We start from the raw sequence: 17,094 nt of genomic DNA, 5'->3' as shown, positions 1-17,094 counted from the left end.
TCATATCTGAACTTGAAAACTATTGTTAATAGCTTCCAAATAAGCCAGAATAGCAATCCAACTTTAAATCATGTCTTCACAACCATGACTTGTTTGGAAGCAGTTACCCATATTACGAGTCCAAACATAAGAACAAATTCTAGTTAACTAAAGGTTTGGTAGCTTGTTCACTCACATGAATGGAGCAACAAAGTGGCTGCATGAGAGGCCATAAGGCTTGTTCATATCTTGACTTATTAGGCTAAGACATAATTGTCCAACCATGGCCATTGTTATCACTGTTTACATAGCTGAAGAATAATTAATATTTCTTTTATTGAGGGGGAGGCTATTACTTTTTTGTCTTCTCCTTGTTCTTTCCTAGATCAAATCAAAATGGTGGAATGAAAGGAAGAGTTGGTATATCTGAAGTTGCTTTATTTCTTTTGTGTAATGAAAATAAAAGTTTTAAACTTGCCAATGTTAGGATCAGTAGGAAGTCTGGTCCAGCATACCCAGAAGCAAAGAATAAGTTGTTATAGATCACTCACGTTTGATATCTGCATATTTTCTGTTTTCACTTTTATTATTTTTGTAACTACTTGTATCTACTAGTTCCCTTGGGATGTTTGGCCTATTTTTCAAGAACAGCTTGAAGATTAAACAGTGAAACAGATGGCTCTAGTCAAACTTCTTTAAATCTCTTTGAACATGCAATATTTTAACATACTCCCCATTCTTATCATCCATCTAAAAAAAATGCTTAAATTGGAAAGTGATAGGAATGAAAACATTTAAATTCTCTGGCTTTTAGACTGTGCCAGGGGAAAAATTCAAAAATATTTTCATATATAACATTGTGTTATAAAGGTAATAATATAATCTTTATAAAGTTCATAGCTGATAATTTTGTATGATTTTCTGCAAGATGCATTCATGAAACTTAAAAAATTATGGCGATATGTCTGTATAATGGAAATAATATACCTGTAAGGCTTGTAATTCTATACCACAAGGTTTAAGGATTTGTTTTAAAATGCTCAGATCTTGAAACTTAACATCTATCCATACTAATACCATTATCAACTGAAAATGGTCATTATAGTCATTGCTCCATCTTTTTTTAAAAACACACACACACACACACAGCTTTTCATAGTCAAACTATACTAACTGGAATCTTTTTCTGCATTGGTCAGGAGAATCTATAAACTCATTGTTGCTGATCAAATACATAACCATTGCAACACAACATTTTAATAGCTTTAGGACTAATAAAAATATTTACAAACATTTTCTTATAGAGAATCTCTGTTATTAAATATACATCAATGTCTTATTGCTTGCATTTATTTATTTTTGTTAATCTAAGGATTAAACCTTAGACTGTAATAACAGGAGGCCTCTATCTTGCATGTTTTTCTCATACTGTGATCAGTTTCTTTCACATCTTTAGCTGCCAATAGCTTCTGCTGTTATAATATTACATGCAGCATATTTTTCTCCGAATGCATAAACATGTTGCAGTAAATATATAGATTAAGACATGTAACATATATAAAATGCGTTGATACGTGTTTCATGTCTTAACATACAAAGTAAATCTTAATATATGTGGTATCTGACTCGAAAGATACCATAAGATAAATGTACATGTTTAGCCTAGGACTGTCTTTAAACACATAACTTAGGATTTCAAGTTTCAATTTGAAAATATGTCCTTTAGCTGTCCATGGAAATAGGTAACTTTTTAAAATATTACTGTAATAAACATTTCTTTTGTACTTTTAATATGATACCACAAGTGTCCAATAGTCTGTACTCCTTGATTACACACTACTATAAAATAATAACCTCTTTGACATATCCTATGAGGATATTTGAATGATGGAAGTCACTGAAAACAAGTGCACCTCAAGAACCCCCACAAGATTCTCAGTGCTCATCTTCCAGTGTAATTGAGCTACATTAGCAGTTCTCTGGACTGTGGCCTCACACTTATTATCCATTTAATTTGTTCGCCATCTTTGTAAGCATGACAGAGAACACTAAGTTCAACAGCTTTTTGCAACACCATTATGATACCTTTATTTCCCCCTAAATTCATTTTGGCTCTGCTACAATAAGAATGTAAAATCCCATGTTCTTATAAAGGAACTATTATATACCACATTAAACTGACAAGATTTTATGTATTTTACATCGAAGAAAGATTTCAAAAATCTATCCTACCTTTCTTTAACAAAAAAGCTGCCAAATGGATAAGCATGAATTTGAAAACTTAAAACAACCTAAAATGAGCTTCTCAAACCCAGCTAAACTGCACAATGTATATAATGGTGCAAGCAAGTAAATGATATAAAACAAAGGTATATTATTTGCAGGTGGTATTATCATTATAATACCAGGGCCAGATCTACACCAAGCAGGATATAACACTTTGAAAATGTTTTGACATTGGTATATATAATGTGTCCTGGGCCTGAACAGTTGTCAAAACCGTTATAAACCGTTATAAAGTAGTAGTGTACATCCTGCCCTGCTTTAAATGGCATACAGTTTTAAATATAACATTTTAAACAATGTAGCAAGTATATAACTCAGGCTAAATGAATTACATGGGATTTACTTTCCTGCATGTACACTGAATGTGAGTTTCTTAATATAGCTGTCCACAATATAACTTTGGCTGGGTGAAGCACAGATAGCACAGTTCAGCTATGTGAACAAAATCAAATTCTGTGTGCATGCAGGAAAGTAAATCCCATTTCATTCATTTAGCCTGAATTGTATATTTACTACAATGTTTAAAATGCTCATATTTATAAAATGCACTGATGAACACTTGGCAGATTTAAATTAAATGAAAATAAAATGTATACTTGAGTTCTTAATATTTATAATTATACACTAATTTGAAACACAGTTTCTTTTGCTATGGCCTAATTGTGGCACAGATGCTTCAGCCCCTAAAAATGTTTTTGAAGGACGGAAAAGATAATGTTCTTGAAGCATCTATTCTAAAGATTACACACACACAACCCTTGCATAAAATGTAATTATACCTCTTAAAAATAATGGTTTTATTTAGTGAAACTTTTTCTAGTGTACATGTCTAGTTTTGTTAACTTATACTGAAAGGAACACAAGTACATTTTCCATTTTAATTGCAAATTAATCTCCACCACCATAGCATGGGTGAGAAAAACTGCCTAAAAAACAAATTCATAACCCTTATTCCTGAGCACCATTCTTAAATAATGCCAGTCCAATCTGAGTACTGACATTTCCTTTCTCTGACTAGCTTATCTTTAAAGATGCATGCAGGCTTATTCCCACAACACCCGAAGGCAGTAGTTAATTCAGTTGAAACTTGTGAACACTTTCTATTTCTCTATTTATTTTGATGTGTATATTATCTTACTGACTTCAGTCAAATTTCATGAGTGGATGTCATACCTTAAAAGATTAGATTTTCCCACCTGGAACTATTCACGAATGTATAGCATTGCAAAATCTTCTCTGTCTTCTTTTCTTGTGCATTAACAATAGTAGCATTCTTTCTTATTTAATGTACAACTACAACTTCTACAAGATGCAGTTGATAAAAGTCTACTGTCTGCCATGCTTCTTTCATTAGTTAGAGGAATTGAAGGGTCTATTGTCTAACGCTCTGCTGCCATCTATTTGACAAAAAGAAAACAACGGTTTCACTACACTTAAAAAAATGTAGTTTTCTATTGAGCCAAAACAAAACAAAAAAATGTAAAAAGTCTTTCACTGGCACCCAGTGTCTAAACATGGACACCAAAATGTATGTGACACAGAGAAATGTTTTTGCAACATCACCACCATACCATTATTTGCTAGCATTTGTCAATGCTGCATCCTAAACATTTGTGCAGTGGCACAGAAAATCTTAGGACTGAACTACAACAGTTTCAAAAGTCTTGGAGTTTTACAGCACAGTCCTATGCAAATTTACTGAAAAGTAAGTTTACTGAGTCTGAGTGAACTCACTCCCAAGTACATGTGTATAGAATTGCAGCCTTAGATCCTCCACACTGTGGTTTGGATCTAGACTTTTCATAGAAAGGACCCAAGGCTTAGCGGAAGCTCCCATTGCTGGAAGTGGGACAAGGCAATTTTCACTGACTGCCCCTTCCCCTGGGAACTCCCAGCAGCATCTCCTACGTTGTCCAGAGCAGCTATTCAATCCTTCATATTTAAAATTAGAACATTAATGACCCACCTCAGAGGACTGCTTGGGATGGTATATGAGTTAAGTGGCACAATCCAGCTGAACTGAAGTAATGAATTTTAAGTAATGATGTTGGAGTGTTTTGTTGTATTTTAATTGTATGTCTATATATTATCTATTGTATTTCTTTTTCTGTTTAAGCCACTTCAAACTTTTTGGAAAGGAAGGATATAATTTTTAAAATAAATAAATAAATGAACTCAATAAAATCAAGCACTTTTCATTTAAAAAATATCTTGGTTATATGAGAATTATTTGAGCAAGTTTTCCAATTTGTTCAAGATTAAAATGAGTCTTACAAACATTGCAACAAAAACTTATAAAGTTTTTCAAAGTTATATCCTACAGTATTTTAATATGCAAAGTGCTTTTACAATCCTTGAGCATGATCCAACCAAAGACATTGAGATTCATTGATATCAATTACAAACACATCACTAAATAACCAGTGATGTTAACAAACTAAATAAACAATAATGTTGGCTATATATTTTGCCTATTAAAAAACAAAATTTATTTTCTAGATAAGAGTGTTTTGTAGATTCAAACACCCATTTAAGATGAAACTGGTCTCCATGTAAAGGAATATAACCCCAGTATTAATTTCTCCTCAGTATTTTACCCATATGTAAGTGTTTATTTAAAATGGGAAAATGATATAATTAACTATTTCAATAGAAGAAAATTATATTGCCCTACTAAAATAATGTATTATTTATAGGTTTTGTTCAGGCGAGACAATACTTACTTATATAACAAGTGCTCAGATTTTACACAAAGTAAACAAATACACTTTTGTGTGGTCCACTAATTTTAAGAGAAATTCCAAATATTATTAGCTTCTATTAAGGTTACAGCTCCTTTTAGATCTAATAAAACAATCTGTTTGGACAGGTATCACCAGATTTTCATAGACTGTTCTCTAACACAGAGAATATTTACATAGTATAAAAGATCTGCATGTAACAAAACCCACACAAAGTTGATTTTTAAAACAACACATTTTTGCTGTTAACAGGGATGTTTGATCTCCCCTGAGACCTCTGTCGCATTTGAGTTCTACCGAACAAAATGCTCAATATGGACATAAGAACAGTAATTGACTTAAATTTTGCTGGATTTGTCCTAGAAGTTACTCCTATATTACTGAGATGGAAGCAATTTAAATATCAGCTCTGCAGTTAATCAATGCCACTTTCTAAAGGCAACAGTGTGGACATTAACAATATAGTAAGCTGCATATGTGACATGTGATCCAAATCTGTAATATTGTAGCCTGATTTGCAGACTACACGTGTGATAATATTCCTGTATCAAATCTTAATTAGACTCTAAACCTTTTCTTCCTTTTTTCTTGTGAATATCAACAAAACAGAACAGAAAATACATTGTGGTGGTGGTCGGGGGAAATACATTACATGTATGGGATTATCGTCATTTCCCATCATGTGTACCGTTCATTAAAAAAAAAAAAGAGGGGGGAGAGAGTTATACAAAGGTTTCAAGAAAAGCAGATCAGATATCCGTATATTTATCCACTTGCATGTTGCGTCTATATAACACCTATTCAAAAGTTGATAATGTTATTAGGTCTTCGATCCATTGCCTTATGAGAGGTATGGATTTGTCCTTCCAATATGATAGTATCAGTCTTTTAGCTGGCATAAGGGCTCTGAAGATCCATCTGCATTGACCATGTGTTAACTTCCAAGAAGCTGGTAGGTAATTTAGAAGGACATGCACATTGTTCCATATTATAGATTATTTCAGTACAAAGTTCATCCTTATTATAACCTCCTCTCAAAAAGGGGCAACTATGGGAATTGCCAAAACATATGAGTTAAAGAAGCATTAGATGTACTACATCTCCAACAATTGTGCAAGTTAGACAAAGATCCATAGGAGCTTCAGATACAGATGCTAGGGCAACTGTCCATTGGTTAGGCAAGATAGGGCACTCCAATTCTCTATTTCAACCCAGTCTTAAACTAGGGGTATCATATTCATTTACTGCAACTTAATACTTACATATATGGGTCATGGACTGACGTGTCAGTTCAGCTGTTCTAAGGCCACAGCTAGACCTAAGGTTTATCCTGGGATCATCCAGGGTTCGCCCCTGCCTGAGCACTGAATCCCCTGTGTGTCACCTAGATGAACAGGTTTGACCCCTGGACAATCCAGGGATAAACCTTACGTCTAGCTATGGCCTAAGTGTTTCTAACAGTGCTGGAAGCTCCAAAGCTGTAAAAGCAGCTGGATCTAGATTCAAGCAAACCTAGATTCCAGCAGGTGTTACAATTGCAATTATTGCCGTTATTTATTTATTTATTTATTTTATTACATTTATATACCGCCCCACAGCCGAAGCTCTCTGGGCGGTTTACAACATAAAGCCATAGCAGGTAAATTATATTTAACACGCAGGTCTGAAAAGGATAAAACTCATTCTCTGAGCCTATTAATGATCCAAAGTAAAAATCATCTTGTCCATCCATGTCCTCCACAGAAATGCTTTCCTTCCAAATATTAAATCTGGGCTTCCCCATATAGTCAATTTTGCATGAGAGAATGAATCAAACTATAATTGATGTGATATTATAGGCCACGTCTCTCTAGCAGCCAAAATTGTAAGAGGGGGGTTACTTATTCAGATATGACGAAAACCGAGTGCTACCCATTGTAGGGTGACCATATGACAGGAAAACCCCGGATTTGTCATGATTTTTGGTAACAAATTCAGGAAGGGGGAGAATTATGAAATTTGAAGAAAAATATGGATTTTTCGCATACTCCCCAGCCAAAGGGCAGTTCTACATTAATGGGAATTAACAAAAATGCTTACAGCTCCGTCATTTTTAAAGATAAAGAGATAAAACAGCACCATGATAGTTCTTAGAGAGGGCTTTAACCATGCCAAAATTGAAACAGATTCATTCATCCATTGATTTTTAGGGTTTTTTTAAAAAAGTTTGAGGTTTAAATTAAAAAAAACCTTTCATTTTTAAAGGTAAAGAGATGAAACTTGGCACCATGATAGCGCTTAAGAAGGTCTTTAGCCATGCCAAGTTTGAAGCACATCCGTTCATTCATTGATTTTAATGAGATTTTCAAGGTTTAAAATATTTTTTAAAAAACCACTGGAGCAAGATCCTTCAAGCTCAGGTTATCAAATCTCCTCTTTGGGGTCTTGCACTCTGATCAGTTTCAGCCCTTGGCATCAAGGGGATCTCCAGTTTTTAGCTAAGAAGTGCTGGGCAAGTAGGGCACCTTTTCTGTTGCAGATTTTGTGGGCAGTCAGGCACCCAGAGCTCAGCAGAGGCAAGGCGTCCAGAGATCAAAATGAGGGAAAGGAGAGGTCAGTCAAAGCAGCCCACAGGGCAAAACAGAATGAGCCAGAGGCCTTTTCCCTCAGAGTTCCAGATCATGGGCAATGAAGGATCATCCTTAGAGAAAAACTCTGACGACCAAAAGTAAGGTGCCAGTTGAGAGAGAGGCTCTCATTTATTTATTTATATTTATTTATTTATTACATTTTTATACCGCCCAATAGCCGAAGCTCTCTGGGCGGTTCACTCTCATCTTTGCAGATGCCCTGTTGCTGCAGATGTTGGAACCTGGCATGTTGTTGCTTTGCTTCACTACCCCTTCTCTTCCACTTCACTTTGTTCTTTTGTGAGCTAGGCTCCGTCTGCGTTGCTGGTATGCAATGCAGAACATTTGAAGTGCGTGCCAGAGAAAAATAGATAGATTTGTGGCTTTGGCTGGCTGGCATATCTCTTAGAGACAAAGTTAGACTGAACACACAACTCAGAGACGGCTGTAGCTGAGCCCTGAGAGACACAGAGCCTTTCAAGAGCATCTCAGAAACAAGTGTTGGTGCAGGCATTGGATGGCTGGAGGCTTTGGCTGGCATCACCCCGCTTCTCACCCCCATCCACGATAGGCATGGACTGCCACCGTGCCCATTTTACAGTCCCTGCTACCCATGGGGAAGACAGGGCAACCCAGGAGCAGCGGCCACACAGCTGGAACCTGGAACCGTGGAAAAGTCAGGTTTTCCACGTTTCCTGATATCTTGGGTAAGTCCTTGGTAGTCCTGGGTTGCCCCCAGGATCCAATGACTACCCCAGGATATAGGCATGGTGTAGACCTACTCTTGGACAGCTTTAAAAGGTAATCAGGCAAATTCACGGAGAATAAAGCTGTCAATATCTTGCTTTTTATACTGTATTTTGTATTTGTGCTTTTAACCTGTTGGTTGTTTTATTATGGTTTTAATTTTTGTGAACCGCCCAGAGAGCTTCGGCTATTGGGCGGTATAAAAATGTAATAAATAAATAAATAAATATCTACTTGTCGTGATGGCTATATAATACCTCCAGTATCAGGGGCAGTATGTCACATTATGCGAGTTGCTGGGAGCATGAGTGTGAGGGTGTTGTTGCATTCATGTCCAACCTGTGAGTTTTCCATGGGTGTCTGGTTGGAAATTGTGCAAATAGAATGCTGGATTTGATGGGACTTTAGTCTGATCCAGCTTAGTTTTTCTTATGTTCTTATATTAAACTAGGATCCCAAACCATACTTAGATTCTGACTTTAGAGGCCATATTAACTGCCCCATTCAGATTCACTGGCAGACTATAGTATACAACATACTAGAAGTGCAAGCTTCTAAATTCTTCCCCTCACACACAAAGGGGAGGGGGGGTGAACTGACCACTACTCATTCTTGAAATGACAAACCATGGTTTGTTATGACTGAATTGAGACAATGCTTCACTGAACATAATTCTTTGTAGAAAACTTGCAATTGATTAGGAAAAGAAATTACCACGACTGTCTCATATTTTATAGAAATCCCATAATAATATCAACAGAAAGTACATGTTTACATCTTTGTAATATCCTATACTGTAGCATAATATTCATAGTAGCAGTCACTTATCATAGCCTATAATATATTGCCTATTCCTAGTGACATCACTCATCACAGCCACTATTCTCAAAGTATAAATTGGGTTGGATCCAGACTAGGTCACACTTAGAATAGACCGATTGACAACAAAGGGAGTTCAGCAATAATTACTACCCCAATTACACCATCAAGAGCTTCCCCTGAATGGACAGGGGATATTCCCACCAAACTAATGCTATTAACAACATTATTTTTTTGATATAGCAGCAAAGTTTAAATGGAGAAAAAAATCAAGTATTTATAGTCATCAATGAACGGTTAGCTGTTTGTTAGTAAAATGTATTTATTTTATTATTGTTTTGGTTGCTTTGTTCTACAAGCTGTTTTGGAAATTTTTCTATTTTTAAAAGTATGATGCAAGCAATAAAAACAAATAAAATATTTACTCATTTATTTAAACAATGCTTGGCTTGTGGCAGGAATATATCTAGAGTGTGCAGAGGTTTACATGCATGTATAAAGGAACAGTGGCTCAGTTCAGACAACACGTTTTTCTACCCAGTGGGAAAACTCCACTCAACAATTGAGTTTGTACGGGGTACTCACCATACAACATATTCTAACTCCACCGTTGTGTGACTGTGGGTTACTGTGGAGTTGAGTAAAAGGCAACACAACATTTGATTGACAGGTCCTCTGCCCTCTCTCCTCCCCAGTCCTCCTGATTGTATCCCATCAGCCATTGCTGCAGAAAAACAATCCTGGCGACGCTTGCCAGAGAACTCTGTAGCCAGTGGGGAAAGTCCACTCAACACAATGGGAAACTCCACAGAGCCCCCCAAACAATACAATGGTTGTGCAGGAACTCTCCTCTGCACAGCGATTATATTCAGCGTGGAGTGGAATTTTCCCTCCAGACAACACATTTCTCAACAGTGGTGTAAATACTCCACTGTGGAGTTCTAAAACCACTGCTTAGAAATCTGTTATCTGAACTGAGCCAGTACATGCTCTGTTAAACTCACTTGTGTTATAGACAATTGCAGAAAATATTTTACTGGCCATACGAAGAGGAGTGTATTTTAAAACACAATTTATTTTATTTTATTGAAACATGCTCATGAAACACATTAGGTAACAATTGGTATTTGGCTGCAACATCCCATAAATAACTAATAATTACAGATACATGGATTCATTAGGCATTGTAGCAAAGATGAGAAGTGCAAGATAAGCCATATTTAGCATTACCATATGGAAAACAGAGTAACACTATGATAGCTGCTTGCGTGTACAATGAGTAGCTAGAGAAGGCAGGGATGAAAGTATAATAATGTAGCAGGTGGTAACGGGCTATCTCCTGACTAATTATTGACAAGGCTAAATTAAAAAGAAGACTGTTAAATGAAGCATATTCCTACGCTGGTTATTATATCCTCTGGCCTTCTCTTACTTTTCTTAACATGTGCTCCTCAATTATCTATTTTAAAAGTCACAATCAGCTTTATTTATGATTCAGAAGAAAGTTGTCCATGCTTCCTGGACTTCAACAGGCTCATTTTAAGAATCAATTTAATCTTTGTTGGTTTCCTACAGGAAACCAGACTAACTTCCTATTACTTTTTTTCCTTACTTTGTCACAGGGTTTCATAACATTAAATGGAAGGAGAAACTATGCTGACCAACAAAATCCCCACACACACTAGAAACATCACTGCATTAAAGTGAACAGAACACTAGGCAAGCTTAGACTCTCCACATACCACCCCCACTCCCCAAACACAATGAGCAACTGACAGTGCATTTACACAAATCATAAAGTATAGGAATGTTCCTAACTGATACCCTGCAATATCTTCACAAGGCTAAAATAGACACTAGACAAGTACATGTGCTGTAAGCAATAATTTCCAGTTGACACCTTTATTTCTCCAAAATTTGCTGAGCAAGTAAGACAAACTTGGCATGGTGGAAACCACTTCCCTTGCCTAATCTGGGTTTACTGTTGCGCAACTGAAAATATTCTCCATTTTCCAAAAAATTAATTCTACATTCAAAATTGATTTGATCACCAGAAAATCTAGCTGAAATGAGCACAACTCCAGCATCTAAAGCAAGAAGAATGCTACAGTAGATAAACTGACAAAATATCTTGACAGTCATTTACGTTACTGAAGTGTAGTTCACCAAGCCCAATGAGCTGCCAAACACAAAGATTTTTCCTAATACTACTATAGGGATATGGCCAGGACACACTAACCACCATCTTGCGTACACGTGCCAATCACTACTGATGACGAATTAAAGAAATTTCTGGAAATTCCATACCTGTTCCAATCAGGTGTATTTCTTTAATAATAAGTAAGGGGGTGGAATATATTTTAAATAGTCTAAAACAGACTATTTAAGATGAGTTATTTTAATCTGATTAGTTGTGCTTGGGAGTGAGGGATGGAAGACAAGAAAGAGTGGGCAGAATGCAAGGAAAGTTAGCATTCTGCTTACCCAACATCAAGAACTCACTATGCAGGCTGTTGTTTGATAATATATATATTGCACTTCTACACACATTATTTGAAAATGTGCTGTGTAGTTTGCATGTTGGAGAAAGAGCAGGGAGGGGCAGTATGTGAGCATAAGACTCACCTATGCTTGTTCTTGTCAGGCTAAACTATGGTTTAGCTTGACATTTGAACAAGGTCAATGACAAATGAAGTTGTTAGTGGGAAAGTGATCAGCTGTATTAATTTGAAGAAAGAAAAAAGATCATTCTATAATTATTCTTTCAGATACAAATTTCTAAGACTGAGGGGAAAAGACTGACTGTGTAGTTTGATATGCAATCAATAAAAATAAAAGAAAAGCACAAATCAGAAAAAGACAGAAAAAGGCTGCAAAATTGTAAAAAGAAGGAAGATAGAAATATTTTACATCTATGGACGGGAGAAGGTAAAGAAAATAAGGTGCAGGCAGACAGAAAACCATAGATATTTTGTCCAAATTAGTACAGTAGCAGACTGAAAATAAATGGAAGGAATTTAAATAAGGCAAGTGAAAGACTTGAATGCAAGTGCAAAGATTTAGAAAGTAAATAGACAGCATCAATTACTAACACTAACTTCTAATGATTGTTGGATAATAGGAACAACTCTGCATTCTTCCAGACAATAAGGTGCAATAGAGTACAGGTTGTATTAACAGCCCCATGTTTTGTTCATCCCCCTTGCTGTCCTGTAACTTGATTGATTCCTTTCTCCTACTCCCTCCCTTCTTTGCCTCTGCAGCAAGCAACATGTGCTCTCTCCCTGAAGAAAGCAAGTAACTATATCTCATGCCTTTGGTTACTTACACTCACACAACCAGCTTTAGGGGGTGCTTGTAGTTAAACAGTGTTAGATACCCTTCTTCGACAATGTGTATAAAAGCACTGATAAAGTTAAGTCGATCTGAACTTCTTCTAAACTGCCTTTAGCTTGCGTTTATTTCCTCCAATACTAAATGTTGTGTTACCACACTTTCTTTGTATGAAGCAATTCTGCTTTAAGTCACACCATACTTTCTAATACTTATAATGGTAGCGTTATTGAAATGAACAATTGCGTATTTGGCTTGCTATACTATGTTTCATTTCAAGTGACGTTGGGCATTTATGTGGAAAAGTGGCATACAAATTAAATTACCATCATTATTATTAATGCTGTTATACTCCATGAAAATAACTGCATATAAAAATGAAAAATGACAATGCTAAATCACAAAAAACTTATCAGAATTTTTGACAGTAGTGCCCACATTCCAGAAAATCGTAAGTTATCAATTTATAAAGTTAAAAGTGAGAGAAATACACAGACACACATAAATCGGCTGAAAATCAAAAGTCGTTTAGTAGCAATAAAAGTATGTGCTTATCCCCATCCAGTGGATACACAGTGCTCAATTTCATTTAGGTCAGTTTTGCACAGAATAACCAATATAAATAAAGCAAATAAAAATAAGTTTAAATCTTATGACCTAAGATCATATGACCCATATCTTATGATACGGATTTTCCTATTTGCTCTTTCCTGCTCTGTACCCCCGCACAGTTTACAAAGCTGCTCCCAAGCATGGGCAGATCCTCTGGAACAACATTTAGTGAAACATGGGCGGGTGCAATGAGTGGAAATCAGAGATATAACTTCCCATATAAGAGAGAAAGTGCCGGATGATGACCCTAGGGCTCCAATGGATCCAATCCAACATTTTAAAATAAAAAATAATGCTGGCTTGGAGTCAAACCTATCTAAGTGCACAGAAGACATTTCAGGTTGCACAAGGCAGAACCTCCAAGTACTGCTAATTTTCCACTTCCAATGAGGAAGTGGAACATCCCATGCCATTCTGGAGGGCCATCCAAGTGGCTGCAGTGTGAAGAGGATGGGAAAAAACAAAGGAAGTTTCACTGGTACATATTTGAATCCAATCAATTTGTTTAATTTCTAGTGATAAAAAGCAGGTCATATCTGGCAAAAAGCAGTAGTAGCAAAATGCAGAAGTTTCTAATCCCCCTCCAGCACAGGTAACCACTTGTGTTTTTCACTGTTGTAAAACTCCTAGTTAATGAATGCTACTTACTTTGACATGGCTCTGAGCTCCAAGATTGTAAATTTCAGTGGGCTTCACTTGATTAATTATCTTCACCAGGCAAGTACTATCTGTGAGATCGCCGTAATGTAGCCTCATGTCTTCAGATGACAAAGAACATAGTTAGAACTACGAATATTTCACAGTCATGTTTTCAGTATAATATGGAGTTTAATACACAATACCCTATAATCCTAATTTTAATTGATTTTTTTTTAAAAAAATTATACCATATTCATCTGAAGTTTCCATTTATAATCCATTGACATTTTTTTAAGAAAGTCAAAGATAACCAAACACTGTAATTTGTTATCATGACAGCAGTATAGTTCTCTATTTCTAATAATATACTGCATGGCAATATTCATGGCTGATTAAGATCTAGTTCAAACATGATTTTCTTGGTCATGCAAGTTACCAGGTGACATCTCACATAATCAACTGGAACTTAAATGTTGTCATCTAACTTGCAGTAACGTTTGTACCATATTTAAGAAACTTCATACGCTATCTCTACCTATGAAGTGGAAAGTATGTGTGTGTGACATATGTCCTGAAATGTTTACCCACTTCCACATCTGGTAGTGCCTTAATGCTGTTCACCCAGACAGGTCTTCGTGTACATGGATCAGAAAAAATCTAAAACCATGATTTTTGGAGTTTTAAGTATTTTTAAAGAATTTAACAAAAAACCTAGTTTTACGCCTACAATTCCCAGCATGCCTTAGCAGAACTCCCAACATGCCTTGGGTGGGAGGCCAGACTTACTGGCCTTTGGTGGCCATTATGATTCTTAAGTTCAGTCCCAAGCAGTCAACCCAATTCCACATAAAAGGAAACAACCCACATAAATGGGCTGCATCCATATGCGGTGCCTCCTCCCATCTGCCATGTGTGTTTTTAAAATCATAACTAGATACAACAGCATGTCTTTGAGAGGCCGAACTCTGGACATGCTCAAAGGCTCCCTGTCCTGATGTCAGTTTTCTCAGAAACTGAGGGAAACACACACGTAGCGTTCACCCTTAAGAGGGAGGTAGGGAAGGAGGAAAGGGAAGCACTCTGCATGCCCAGAAACAGGCTTGACAAAGGGGGGGGCAAGTGCCTGGCCCAGTCCCGGCCCTTCAGCACAAGCTCCTGATGGAGCACTTCGTGGGTGAGAAATGTGGGCTGAGGCAGTCCCAGCAGGCCTTGACCAGAGTTGTGCATGTCCTCTGACAGCCACTTACCTCTCCTCCTTTGCGATGCTACTCTTCGATGCTCTGTCAAGGAGCAGCATCAGCCACGAGAGGAGGAAAGTGCCTCTCAGAGGACATGGGCATCTGAGGGCATGCTGAGAGGTGTAGTACTGGCATTGCTATCGCTCAGTCCTAACTTTCCCCCCACTAACTGACTTTCTCCAACTGCTACTAACTAAAACCACCATTCCATTCTAGCTTTAGCTGTCAGTCATTCCTCCATTTACTCTTCTGTTTCAATATCCTTGGGTGGGAGGAAAGATTTATCAGGCTGTGGCAGCCATCATCTGGAAGTGGCTCGCCATCCTGGGCCTGAAGGGAGAGTGCCTGGGTTGGCTACCTCAGTTACTAGGCCCCATTGGGAGCAGAAGGGAAGGAGGTTGCAGCTCTGGGCAAAAGCTATGCTGGGAGATGTCGTTTTTGTTTTCTGTGGGGACAAGGAAAATCATGACGACAGCTTTAAGATGGCCCTGGCCAGGTGTTGAAGGAGAGAGATAGAGAGAAAAGAAACTAATTTAATTTGTTTTAAAGTTACCTCACAGGCCTAGCACCGGCTTGCTACTTTAAGATGATGGATCCACTTTCCCTCCTATATGTTATTCAGATATCTGGGCAATGCTGGGTATATTTTGAAAACATATTTTTAGGTTTGCATCTTTTTTAGCTGGTAGAAAGGCTGTTGTGTGTCCTGATTGTTTTTGAAGTTTAGACGGCTGCTCCAACCAAGGCATGATGTGAGGTGTAGGCTTTTCAGGTAAAACAAAAAATGTGGTTTATCACGAAGCTCTAATTTAAAATACTGTTGTTATTTACACAATTTTCCATTTATTCTAACAAAACAATTTACTAACACAACCAAACTAAAAAAACAACCAACCTAAAGATGAATAAGTTGCATAGAAATGTATTATATATTAAAAAAATGTTATAAACATTATTCACGGACCCGAGCAACACCGGGCTTATCAGCTAGTCATAAATATAATTTACAGGTTGAATTACATAAAAGATATTAGATTTTCCATCAATTATGCTTGTGGTAAAAAAATGTCATGAATATAAGGTTTCTTATGTATCAAACAAATGCTACTGCAAACATTCAGAAAACTCAATTAAAATTAAATATATTGGCCAAATTCAGAGTCTTTGAGACCATAAGAAGAATCATGCTGCATCAGACCAAGGGTCCATCTAGTCCAGCATTCATTTCACACAGTGCCTAACCAGCTGCCCATGGGAAATGCACAAATTCTGAGCCTGGAACATTACTGAGTGCTGCAAGCCAACTTGATTCAATCTGGAATTCATAAGAACATAAGAAGAGCCATGCTAGATCAGACCAAGAATCCATATCATTCACCATTCTGTTCACACAGCGGCCAACCAGCTGTTGCCCCGGAACCCACAAGCAGGACACGTGTGTAACAGCACCCTCCTGCCCATGTTCCCCAGCAAATGGAATACATAGGCATACTACCTCTGATACTGAAGGTAGGACATAGCTGTCGGGACTAATACCATTGATAGCCTTCTTTTCTAGGAATTTGTCTAACCCCGTTTTAAAGCCTTCCAAATTGATCACTATGTCTTGAGGTAGCAAATTCCACAGTTTAACTATACACTGTGTGAAGAAGTACTTCCTTTTATCTGTCCAGAATCTCCCACCATTCAGCTTTATGGGATGATCTGGGGTCCTAGTATTATGACAGAGTGAGAAAAATGTCTCCCTATCCACTTTTTCCACACCATGCATAATTTTGTTTACCTTTATCATGTTTTCCTTTACTTGCCTTTTCTCGAAGTTGTACAATCCCAGCTGTTGTAACCTTCCCTCATAGAGGAGTTGCTCAAACCCCTTGATCATTTTAGTAGCCCTTTTCTGCACTTTTCCCAGAACTGTACAAGTGTGGTCACACCATAAATTTGTACCGAGAAGTATAATTTTGCAGTTTTATTCTCAATTTCTTTCCTAATTATGCCTCACATGGAATTTGTCTTTTTCACAGCAGCTGCACACTGGGTTGACACTTTCATCAAGCTGTTCACTACAACTCCAAGATCTCTTTCTTGGTT

General features: G+C 37.1%; 1 protein-coding gene across 1 annotated transcript in view; it reads right to left on the bottom strand.

The window, feature by feature from the left end:
* Positions 1–17,094, bottom strand: part of GMDS (GDP-mannose 4,6-dehydratase) — a 352,937-nt gene that overhangs the window by 288,002 nt on the left and 47,841 nt on the right. Inside the window, exon 4 of the mRNA XM_063130302.1 lies at positions 13,775–13,884. Within this exon, the coding sequence (XP_062986372.1) occupies positions 13,775–13,884 (110 nt within the window). The remainder of the gene's footprint in view (positions 1–13,774; positions 13,885–17,094) is intronic.

This window comes from Elgaria multicarinata, chromosome 7, assembly GCF_023053635.1.
Source record: "Elgaria multicarinata webbii isolate HBS135686 ecotype San Diego chromosome 7, rElgMul1.1.pri, whole genome shotgun sequence".
In the NCBI taxonomy this organism is placed as follows: Eukaryota; Metazoa; Chordata; class Lepidosauria; order Squamata; family Anguidae; genus Elgaria; species Elgaria multicarinata.
Note: the sequence above shows the minus strand (reverse complement) of the source record. Positions and strands in the feature narration are given on the sequence as shown.